This window comes from Orycteropus afer, unplaced genomic scaffold, assembly GCF_000298275.1.
Source record: "Orycteropus afer afer isolate SDZICR_OR568_19922 unplaced genomic scaffold, OryAfe1.0 scaffold00225, whole genome shotgun sequence".
In the NCBI taxonomy this organism is placed as follows: domain Eukaryota; kingdom Metazoa; phylum Chordata; class Mammalia; order Tubulidentata; family Orycteropodidae; genus Orycteropus; species Orycteropus afer.
Genome location: NW_006921812.1, coordinates 2,004,614 through 2,016,624, shown reverse-complemented (window position 1 = coordinate 2,016,624; position 12,011 = coordinate 2,004,614). Strand labels below are relative to the sequence as shown.

The 12,011-nt window shown below is 37.3% G+C and overlaps 1 protein-coding gene across 1 annotated transcript in view; it reads left to right on the top strand.

Moving 5' to 3' along the window:
* The window catches only part of CADM2 (cell adhesion molecule 2), a 417,999-nt gene extending 406,853 nt beyond the window's left edge, over positions 1 to 11,146 (top strand). The window contains exons 9-10 of the mRNA XM_042782039.1: positions 10,100 to 10,225; positions 11,028 to 11,146. Of these exons, the coding sequence (XP_042637973.1) occupies positions 10,100 to 10,225; positions 11,028 to 11,146 (245 nt within the window). The remainder of the gene's footprint in view (positions 1 to 10,099; positions 10,226 to 11,027) is intronic.
* The last annotated feature ends 865 nt before the right edge of the window (positions 11,147 to 12,011 follow it).

The following is a 12,011-nucleotide window of genomic DNA, read 5'->3' as shown; positions in this document are numbered from 1 at the left end:
GCAATCCTACTTCCGTAGTGATACTGCCTCGGAAACCCAAGGAGGGGTCGCTATGAGTCGGGTTTGACTCGACGGCACATAACAACGACAAATGTATGTTTGCATGTATGTATGTTCTGGTTACCTAGTACCACTCTGACAGGAATATACCACAGATAGATGGCTTGAACAAACAGGAGTTTATTCTCTTACAGTTTGGGAGGCTAGAAGTCCAAGTTGAAAGTGCCAGGCTCTAGGGGCTGGGTGAAAGCCCCTCAATGTTGGGGTTCAGCTCTGCCTCCTCCTCCCAGCTCACTGGAGCTAGAGGCTTTTCTTCACTCAGACAGCTGCTGGCTGCTGAGACTGACAAACCCAAAGTTGACAAGTAAAATGGCAGTCATGATGTTACCAAACTACATGGCAGGCCATTAATTTAAGTCCATTGAAAGTCCCAAGGTTGGCAGAGCATGGCAGGCTGCTGAACAATGACACAGCTACATGCAGATTTCAAGTGTGCCATAAGCTAGAGACTATCCCCAAGGCTTCTCCTTATATACAGGAAGCAGACCACATCCCAAAGGCAGCTACTCAGCTCCTTGTGGTAGATCTCACCATGGAGTTGATTGTCAGTCTCATTAAGGGGAATAACTACCACCAAGGTCCCAGCCACTCAACTAGGCTCAGCCAAGTTGACATACAAATTTAACTACCACAATTCCACCCCTTGTCAGCTTGGCACCTGTACAGATCTCATTGGATGGCATCTCTACAGATCTCTCTCACTAGGTGGCTCTAGTCCTCTAGTTCTTCTAAATAGTGACTTCAACCCCGTGGCCTGGCGGGCCGCATTCCTCTGCCTCTTGAGTATGGCAGCCCTGCCCCCTCACTCTCGGGCAGCAGCTATGGCTCCTTCCCACTAGCTCACATGAACAAGCAGCCCCACACTCCAGAACCAAGTTGCTGAAGGTCTAACTCTTTGAAACCTAGGGGGCTATGATGGTTCCACCCCCAAAGGCCATGGTCCTACTCTTTGAGGCTGAGGCAGCTCTCCTTCCCATTTCCTTTGTCTCCCCACTTCTGTCGATTAATGCCTGAGAACAACCCACTCTGCTGGAAATCTTTCTGTCCAAGGAACACTTAGCTTTCTTGCTCCATGGGCCGGCCAACATGCTACTCTATTTTATGCTGGTCTCTTCACCAATTTATGCTTGAAGGCAACCCACTCCACCAGGAAACCACCTACCCAATGGCAACGGCTTTCTCCTCTCTGAACTGGTAAGCCTGTTGATATTTAATGTCAGTCTCTGGGCTCTGCTACTGCACCTTTAATGCTGGTCTCTCTGCCGGTATCTCTCTGCCAGTATCTTGGCTCTGCTCTTGCCATGTCTCATGCTGTATGCCAGGGTCTCTCTGCCAGGGTCTTGGGTCAAGGACACACTCTACTCCTGTTTCCACATTTCAGGTATCTATCAGAGCAGCACCCCACTCTCAGTACCACATTCTATTCTGGCTACCTAGTGCTACTCTGACAGGAAGATACCACAAATGGGGTGGACTTAACAAACAGGAGTTTATTCTCCGACAGTATGGAGGCTTTAAGTCCAAGTTCAAAGTGACAGGTCTAGAGGCTGGGTGAAAGCCCCTCAACCTTGGGGTCCAATTCTGCCTCCTGCTCCCAGCCCATTGGAGCTAGAGGAGTTTCCTCACTCAGACAGCTGCTGGCTGCTAAAGCTGACAAGCCCAAGGTTGACAGGTAAAAAGGCACAGTCCTGATGTTACCAAACCACATGGCAGGTGATTAATCAAGTCCATTGTATGTCACAAGGTTGGCAGAGCGTGGCAGACCACTGAACAATGACAAAGCTACATGCAGGGTCCAGTGTACCATAAGCTAGAGACTATCCCCAAGTCTTCTCCTTATATACAGGAAGCAGATCACATCCCAAAGGCAGCTACTCAGCTGCTTGTGGTAGATCTCACCATGGAGTTGATTGCCAGTCTCATCATGGGGAATAACACCACCAGCTGCCCAGCCACTCAACCAGGCCCAGCCAAATTGACATACAAATTTAATTACCACAATATATAATGTTAGATAGATAGATAGATAAAAAGATAGAAAGATAGATATAATTATATTGTATGTACTTATATGGAGCTCTGGTAGCATAGTGCCTAAGGCACTTGACTGCTAACTAGAAGCCTGGCGGTTCAAACACACCAACCACTCCTCGGAAGGAAGGTCAGGCAATCTACTTCCGTAGTGATACTGCCTCGGCAACCCAAGGAGAGGTTGCTATGAGTCAGGTCCGACTCGACGGCACATAACAACAACAACATACTTATATATAATCTTCAGTGAAGTGTCTGTTCGTGTCCCTTGCCCATCTTTGAAGTGGAATGGTTCTCTTTTTGTTGTCAAGGTATTGAAGTTTTTATAAATTTTGGAGATAAGTTTTTTGTCAGATATGTCATAGCCAAATATTTCTTCCCAGGCTGTAGGATCTCTTTTTACCCTTTTGGAGATATCTTTTGATGCATATAGGAATTTAATTTTTAGAAGGTGTCAATCATCTAGCTTCTCTTCCATTGCCTGTGCATTTTGGGTTATGCCTGATACTCTATTTATGCTGTAAATTAGGCCACTTAGATTTGCCCCTGTTTTATTTTTGATGAGCTTTATAGTTTTGGGTTTTACATTTAGTCTTTGATCCAACTTGAGTTTGTTTTTGTGTGTGGGGTGAGGTATGTCTTGTTTCATTTTTCTGCAAGTAAATATCCAATTTTGCCAGCTGGTTGTTAAAGAGGCTATCTGTCACCCATTTGATGGGTTTTGGTCCTTTGTCAAAGATCAGCTGCCCATAGATGGATGGGTTTATTTCTAGATTTTTTATTCTGTACTATAAGTCTATCTGTCTGTTATTGTACCAATATCACACTGTTTTAACTACTGTGGCTATATAGTAGGTTTTGAGGTCCAACAGTGTGGGACTTCCCACTTTGTTTTTCTTCTTCAGCAGTGCTTTGCTAATCTGAGATCTCTTTCCTTTCCATATGAAATTAATAATTTTTTTTCCATATCTTTAAAAACTGTTGATGGTATCTGGATCGAGATTGCATTGAATATGTAGTTTGCTTTGAATAATACTGACATTTTCACAATATTCAGTCTTCCTATCCATGATCAAAGGATGTTCTTCCATTTATGTAGATCCCTTATAGTTTCTTGTAATAGTGCTTTGTAGTTTTCTTTGTGTAGGTGTTTTGTGTGTCTGGTAAGATTTTTTCCTAATATTTTACCTTTTTGGTAGCTATTGTAAATGGCACTCTTTTCCATATTCCCTTTTCAGAGGCCTCTTTGTTGACATAGAGGAATCCAATTGATTTTTGTATGTTGACCTTATATCCTGCCACTTTGCTTAACTTCTTTATTAGTTCCAGTAATTTTTTTTTTCCTGAGTCTCAGGAAAAAAAAAAAAAAAAAAAGACTTTTCCTGAGTCTCTTTTCTGTGTATAGGATCATGTTATCTGCAAAAAGAGATAACTTTACTTCCTCTTTGCCAATTTGATCCCTTTTATTTCTCTTTCTCTTTCTTGCCTTATTGCCTGGCTAGGACTTGTAATATGATGTTAAATAGAAGTGAAAATAGAGGACATCCTTGTCTGGTTCCCATTTGCAAGAGGAATGCTTTGAGTCTTTCTCTGTTAACAATAATATTGGCTGTTGGCTTTGCGTATATGTGCTTTATCATGTTAAAGAATTTCCCTTTTATATCTATTTTGCTGAGAGTACTGAACAGGAACCAGTGTTGGATTTTATCAAATGCCTTTTCTGTGTCAATTGATATGATCATACGGTTATTTTCTTTTGTTTTATTTATGTGGTGGATTACATTGATTGTTCTGATGTTGAACCATCTTTGCATACCCAGTATGAATCCCACTTGGTCAGGATATATTATTTTTTGGATACATTGTTGGAGTCTATTGGCTAGGATTTTGTTGAATATTGTTGTGTCTATATTCATTATGGATATTGGTCTGTAGTTTTACTTTTTTTTTGGTGTCTTTCCCTGGTTTTGGTATCAGTGATATATTTGCTTCGTAAGACAAACTTGGGAGTATTCCATTTTTTCTGTGTTGTGGAATAGTTTGAGTAGTATAGGTGTCAATTTCTCCCTGAATGTTTGGTACAATTCTCCAGTGAAGCCATCTGGGCCAGGACTTTTTCTCATGGGAAATTTTTTTTATGACCTGCTCAATTTCTTCCTTTGTTATGGGTCTCTATTCATGTATTCTCTCTTCAACTGGGATAGTTGAGGCAGGCCTTGTGTTTCTAGAAACTTGTCCATCTCTTCTAGGTTCTCGAATCTGTTGGAGTACAGTTTTTCATCATAATCTGTCAATATCCTTTTTCATTTCAGTTGGTTGGTTCTGTTGTGATGTTGCTCTTTTCATTTATTTTTCATGTTATTTGCATTTTCTCTTTCTTTTCCCTTGTTAGGTTTGCCAGTGGTTTGTCAATTTTGTTAATCTTTTTGAAGAACCAGTTTCTTGTTTTGTTGATTTTCTCTTTTTTTGTTTTTGTTTTCTGTTTCATTTATTTTTGGCCTGATTTTTATTGTTTCCTTTCCTCTGGATACTGCAATTTTTTTTTTTTTTTTAATCCTTTTTCTAATTGTTGAAGTTGTTCAGTTAGAGTGTTAATTTTGTTTTCCTTCCTCTTTTTTTGATGTGTGCATTTATTGCTATAAATTGACCTCTGAGTATTGCTTTCACTGTGTCCCATAGGTTTTGGTAAGATGTATCTTCATTCTCACTTTATTTTGTCTGTTACCCAGTAGTTTTGAGCAGTGTATTATTCAGTTTCCACATATTTGATATTTTTTCCTTGATCTTCCTATTATTGATTTCTAACTTTATAGCATTGTGGTCTGAGAAGATGCTTTGTAGTACTTAAATGTTTTTGAATTTATTGAGGTTTGTTCTGTGTCCTAACATATGGTCCATTCTGTAGAATGGTCCATGTACACTGGAGAAGAATGTGTATTGTGCTTTTGTTGGATGGAGTACTCTGTATATGTCTATGATGTTGAGTTGGTTGATTGTGTTGTTTTTGTGTATCTTTGTTGATTTTTTTTTTCTAGTTATTCTGTCCCTCCTTGAAAATAATGTGTTAAAGTCTCTCACTGCTATTGTAGAGTTGTCTATTTTTCCTTTAAATTCAGTTAATATTTGTTTTACATATTTTGGAGCATTTTCATTGGGTGCATACATATTAATTATGATGATGTCTTCTTTTAGCATCATATGATGTCCTTTCTCCCTTATGCTGTTTTTCACCTTGAGGTCTATTTTATCAGAAATTAATATTGCCACTTGTGCTCTTTTTTTTTTGTTGTTGTTGTTGCCATTAGCTTGGTATATTTTTTCCCACTCCTTAATTTTTAATTTGTTTTTATCTTTGTGTCTAAGGTGTGTCTCTTATAAGCAGCATATTGATGGGTCTTCTTATCTAATCAGAATCTTTCTCTTGATCACTTTCTCTTGACTGGTGCATTTAGTTCATTCACATTGAGTATAACTAGTGATAGGTATGAATTTATTGCTGTCATTCTATTGTGTTTTTGTTGTGTTGGTCCATATCTTCTGTGCTGAGCTCATTTTTTCATCAAGTGTTTCTTCTCTTTTCTTCATTATTGTTGGTTTTTGTGTTTACTAAGCCCAAATAGTTTCTTCTTTCTGGATTTGCTTAAGGGGATTGCTAATTTTCTCTGTGGTTACCCTTAAGTAAATTCTTATGTTCTTTAAGTTTGGAACAGTCAGTTCTATAAAGACATTGTCCTGTTTTCCTCTTCATTTGGAAGTTTTGTAATTAGAACTTTTATTCTCTCTATTTGCTTTGGTGCTGATGTTATCTACAGATTGACTCCTTTATTTTTTACATTGTTTTATGAAGTTATTTTGAGTATCAATTTCTGGTTTGGTTTCTAAGTGTTAATATCAAGTGTCCTGATTTTAATTTGTTATTCTCTTTTGTGAGTTCTCTATCAGAAGGAATCCCTTTAGCACTTCTTGTAGGGCTCATCTGTTTTTCACAAAATCCCTTAATTTCTGTTTGTCTGAGAATGTCTTGATTTCACTCTCATATTTGAGCGACAATGTGGTTGAAGGTAGAATTCTTGGTTGAAAGTTTCTTTCCTTTGGTGTTTTATATATACACTCTCCCATTGCCTTTTTGCCTGCATGGTTTCTGCTGAGTAATCAGAACTTAGTCTTATTGGCTGTCTATTATAGGTGACATTTCATTTTTCCCAAGCTGTTCCCAAAATTCCTTCTTTGTCTTTGATTTGAGAGAATTTTGTTATAATATGTCATCATCACTTTCTCTTGGGGTGTATCCTGTAAGGGGTTCATTGCGCTTCTTAGACTGATATCTTTACTTTCCTCATGATACGGGGAAATTTTTCTGTTAGCAAGACTTTCTCAATTTTCTGAGTGTCCCCCCACCCCTTGTTCTGGTCTTCCAATGAGGTGTATGTTGTTTCTTTTCATGCCATCCCATATAACTTTTCATTTCTTCTTAATTGTTTGTTCTGATTTTTCTTCATACAAGCTGGCATTAAGAGATTTGTCTTCTAGTTAAGAAATGTGTTCTTCAGCCAGTTCTAGTCTACTCTTTTGTCCTTCCACTATGTTGTCTAACTCTGTAATTTTAGTGTTCATCTTCTGAATTTCTAATTGCTGTTTCTGAATGAGTTCTAATTGTGTATTTATCTTGTTATTTTCTTCTTGAATGGTTTTCCTGAATTCTTCCAGGTTACTGTCTATTTTCTCATTGATTCTGTTTGTGGTTTCTTTGAGCTCTTGGAGGGTCCTATATGCATATCTTCTGAAATCCTTCTCAGATAATTCCATTGTTTGTTCTTCTTCCATGATAAATCATTCTTTAGCCTGGGGTTTTATTTCTATTGTCTTTTCCTGTTTTTTGTTTGTTTGTTTGTTTGTTTGTTTGTTTAATTTGAGGTAGTGTGTTGTTTCCTAGACATTTTTAAGTTGCTATCTTTAACTGTTAGTTATTTATTGATTTGTTTCACCCTGATTTTATGTTTTACTATATCTGAGAGTATGGAGCAGGTTTTTTTTTTTTTTTTTTTTAGTTATTAATTGGGCTGTTAGTTGCTCTGCAGTTTTCTTTGCATTGGTGGAATCACTGGTGGGGGTGTGGATGCAGGTCTCTCTTTGTTATGAAGGGGATTTGGAGTTGGGATGAGGAGATGTTGTGGTAGTTTAGTGTGTTCCTTCTACTGGATGAGGCAGGGGAGGAGGGAAAAAAAAGGAAAGGAAAGAAAAAAAAAAAAAGAACTCTAGCAAGTCCCTGTTTTCCACATTAAGGCAAGATGCTGCTGGCTCAAGTAGTGTGGTTTGTGTCTTCCTGGGGTGTCTACTAATGATGATGTCATCTATCAACCAAAGACCCATGGTTCAAAATTAACAGAGACCCCAGTGGGTAGTGGGCCACTACTTTCTGCTTGGCTCAAGGAGCCACAAAAGCCCAGTACCCTATTCCACTCTGTGCCAAGAAGTGGTCATGGAAGAGCTGAACCCCATCTCGCTGCTGTGCTCTCACTCTGGGGCTCTGCTTAGTCAGAGGGAGTTTCCCTCTTTCCTCCACTCCTTTCTGAACTCTTCAGCAGGTCAAGCCAAGTAAGGTTTTGATCTGTTTCCCAGTAAGGTTATCTACTCACTCACTTCAGCTCCCAAGGTCTCTGTCAAAAACTCCCAATGTGAGTATTATGAGTCCCCATCTTGTCTCTGGGTTCTATGATTTTTTTTTTTTTTTTTTTTTCCATCCTTTTCTCCTTCAATGTCTTTTGTATTGCTAATGAGTCCTCTACTTCTCCGTCCTTCTGCCAGATAGGCAGTTTCATTTATTTTCCCCAATTGTTTAATATGCTCTTTTTCCTTTGCCTCCACTAAATCTGGTATCTTATCTTAGCCTTAATTGCTCATAACTCCAGTATCTTTGTTTCTATCTGCTTTATCTAGTTATTCAGAAATGAAAATGCTAGATGGAACAAACGTGTGGGGTATGACACCATCTTCTCTGAGCTCACTTAATCTCTTTTATATCTTAACACAACCATACTAATCCTGCCTCATTAATATAACAAAGACAAACCATTCCCAAATTAGATTATAAACAAAGTCAGAGAGGTTAGGGCTTACACCACATGTTTCTGGGAGAAACAGTTCAACCCATAAGACTCTACAAAGAGCCAAATCAAAATCTCAAAAGTCAATGCTTCCAACTCAAGCTCTGGGACCTATGCAGGATCTTCTTTATCAGAACTATGCATATTAGTCCAAGGATAAATGAACCAAAAAGACAAGTATTGACATACGTAATTATTCCATATAAAATACATAGTGATTAGACAGAGGGAGGAGAAACACAAGAAATTCTCCCCTTTGGAAATAAAGGAACAATGGAAAATACAGACTAGTCACCAATTCATAGCAAATATGAAACCATGTCAGCTGGTGTTAATTGGTCCTGTTCCTTGGCAATCATAGTTCTCTGAAGAAAATCTAATTCTCCTCTCTTCATTCTTTCTGTTTTTCCCAGTTTTACACTCTGGAGAATTTAAAGCTGTCATTCATACTCCATGGAAAGTACAAAGTATTGTCTTGCAAGTGGTTTATGAGTTCGTATAAACAGTTTATAATTTAGGACTTTGTTTGTAATTTCTTTCTTCAGGAACTCTTTTCCACAAATGGAATGTGTGTTGGGGAAGATGCTCTTCTTACATATTACACAGCTTTTATAGTCCACTTTTTACTTGCTCCAAATTTAGGTGTCTGGAGGTTATTTGAAGTTTCAGTTTTGTGTTTTTAATATCTAGACAAGTGTTCCATTAGCACTACAATTTTACTAAAAATTCATTGACTTCTTATATATTTGTCAGATTCTTGTGTCTGTAACAACACTCAATGATTTTGAAGACATAATTGCCAAGTGTAATTTATTTCTTGATTTTCTCCTTTCCCTAAATCTCCCTTAAATTGTTAACACCTGAAACAATGGATTTGAGAAGGAAAGCAGTGCAGTGCACTCAATCTGATCTTTGCCTTAGGGCTGAGCCTTAATGGATTTTGTTACTCAAAGCTTCACTCATCTCCTCTCTTTGCATATGGCTTCTATAAATAGTTAATTTTCCAAGTTTTGAGTATATAGTTTCTGGGGACTTGCTTTTGATCTTTTCAGTTATGCTTAAAAACTGGCTGTTCTATTCTGAATACCTCTTTTTTCCTGCAATACCTCACTAAAGGCAAAATGTAAAAGTATATTATAAATTTGCCTCTTTTCAGCCACTTCTTCTAGAACTACAATCTAAGAAATATTTAGTCATCAATACTGAGTCATTATCTTTTTCCCTATCAACATTTCATAAAGTTGTTAACTCTCCACCTTCATAAAATTTTTCCCTTTGATCTGTTGCATTGCATCCTCAAGGCTTTCCTGCTACCTTAGTGTTTCCTCCTTTGCAGTCACCTTTGCTGAAATTACTTCATCTGAAGAGCCTTTAAGTACAGGAATTTCTCAGGGATCAATTCTCAAGATCTCTATTTCTCTGTCTATATTCACACTCGGGAATTCCATGTCCATGGTTTTATATAATTATTTATATACTGATAAGTCCTAAATTACTATCTCCAAACCCAGATTTTCCCATGACATAATTTTCTTTCTTTTTTTTTTTTCAATTGTATAGCTGTGGTTGTCACACTGAAAAAAAATTTCTTTTAGTCAAAGGTGAGAGGGAAGGAAAGACATATCATGATACAGAATCACATGCATATTTATCCATTCTTTCCCATGAAATGTAAGCTCCATGACTATAATGATTGATGTGTCAAGTGTTATGTCTATGTCCCCATGTATATTTTTCTTTATAGGCCCACAATAAATATTTGATAAATTGAGGGGTGTGATACACACTAATACAATGTTTCAAAAGAAATTTGCTGATTTTCAAAATAACGTATTCTAATGCAGAAGTTTACTTTGTGACTAAATAATAAACTCATTAGAACAATATTTCTTTCCCTTTTCCAGATCCCAATGCTCTGGCTGGCCAGACTGGCCCTGACCATGCTCTTATAGGAGGAATAGTGGCTGTAGTTGTATTTGTTACGCTGTGTTCTATATTCCTGCTTGGTCGATATCTGGCAAGACATAAAGGTATGTTAAGTTTAATAAAACTATTCTTAACTTCAGCAGCAAAATTTTCTCAAGATGAATTTCATCAAGGAATATTACAGTGTGTATATGGATGTGTAAGAGGGAGAGTGATTAGTCTAAATTCTAAATTCTAAGGAGTTGTTGATTTTTAAATTTAACTTTAGATCTGGGTTACCCTAGACAAAATAATACTATCCAATGGATATCATTACAGAGTGAGCTACTGGCTGTGAAAAAATATTGTCTGCAGGTTTGTCATTTTTATCTAAGTCTAAAATCTAACTGTAAAATATCTGTCTCTTCTACATTAGGCATTTGGTCTATGTGTTATTTGTAGATTTATAGTGACACATGTGGCCATATTTATTTATTTTTTTTTTTTGCAATGAGCCAGGTAGCAAACTATTAGTATAGTTCACTTTTAAATGGAGTTACCATAATGAATGTTGACACATTTGATGTGATCATTATCATCACCTAAACAAAAGACCCTGATTGCTACAGCTGCATGGATCACATGGTCTGTATTCATCTTTAAAGAAATCAAAATTACTTATGACGCATTTCAGTTTGGCTCTTGCCTGTAGTTAACTTGGCCACCACTTCACCTACAACATATACTTGAAAACTGAAAGAAAGTGTACAATTTTGGAAGGGTGTACTTTGTCATTTATTATGTCTCCAAATGTGTTTCAAGATATAAGCAATCTAGCAAAAATATTTTCCTAAATAAATGTATTTTTAGTGGTGGTTCCTGTACTAATATCACAGATCTAACCTGATTTTCTTCGACTATCCACAGGAACATATTTAACAAATGAAGCTAAAGGAGCAGAAGATGCACCAGATGCTGACACAGCCATTATCAATGCTGAAGGCAGCCAAGTCAATGCTGAAGAGAAAAAAGAATATTTCATTTAAATGCAGGCCAAGATTCTGAGTTTTACTTAACAGGCTGGCTGCTGGAGAAAACTGGCTATCATCTTTCAGAATTCATTTCTACCATCTTCTGCTACCTTTATTAACTTCCATACTGTACTGCTATCCGTAGCCAGTGTAGACCAACAATCAGCTGTCAAAAGCATCATTCTTTAATTACCGTACCATTCATAATGCAGGACATTTCCTACTGCCTAAATTTCACACCATTGCTCTATTAACATACAGTGCTTGAATATACAGCCTTAACAATGTTAATCATCTCCTTGGATTATAATATTGAATTGTTTTTATACATTGAAAAAATGTATGCTTTTTTTTTTTTTTTCCTCCCATTTTTTCCTCTTAACATCGTAGACCTTATCAGTTTGCCATTGGACAACTTTTACAAGTAACAACATTAGGAAGAGCTAGTGTGCTTAAGTTAAAAGAAGATTAGAGGTATGCAAACAATGTTTTCTACATGTCTGTTTTCAAAAAAGAAGAGCCCTGGTGGTACAGTGGTTAAATAACTTGACTGCTAACTAAAATATCAGGGCTCGAACCCACCAGTGGCTATGGGAGAAAGATGTGGCAGTCTGCTTCCATAAAAATTTACAGCCTTGAAAACCCTATGAGACAGTTCTACTCTGTCCTATAGTGTCACTATGAATCAGAATCTATTCCACAACAATGGATTTGAGTTTGGGGTCTTCAAAAACAATATGTTTTGGAAACGTATGCCCTAGAAAACACAAAGTGAAAATATTGAAGTGTAGTTTCTGGAATGTTTGAGATTATGGTCATAACACTGTATCAATTTGCTACTTAAATATATAGTATTTGATACAGGAGCCATGTGTATGGA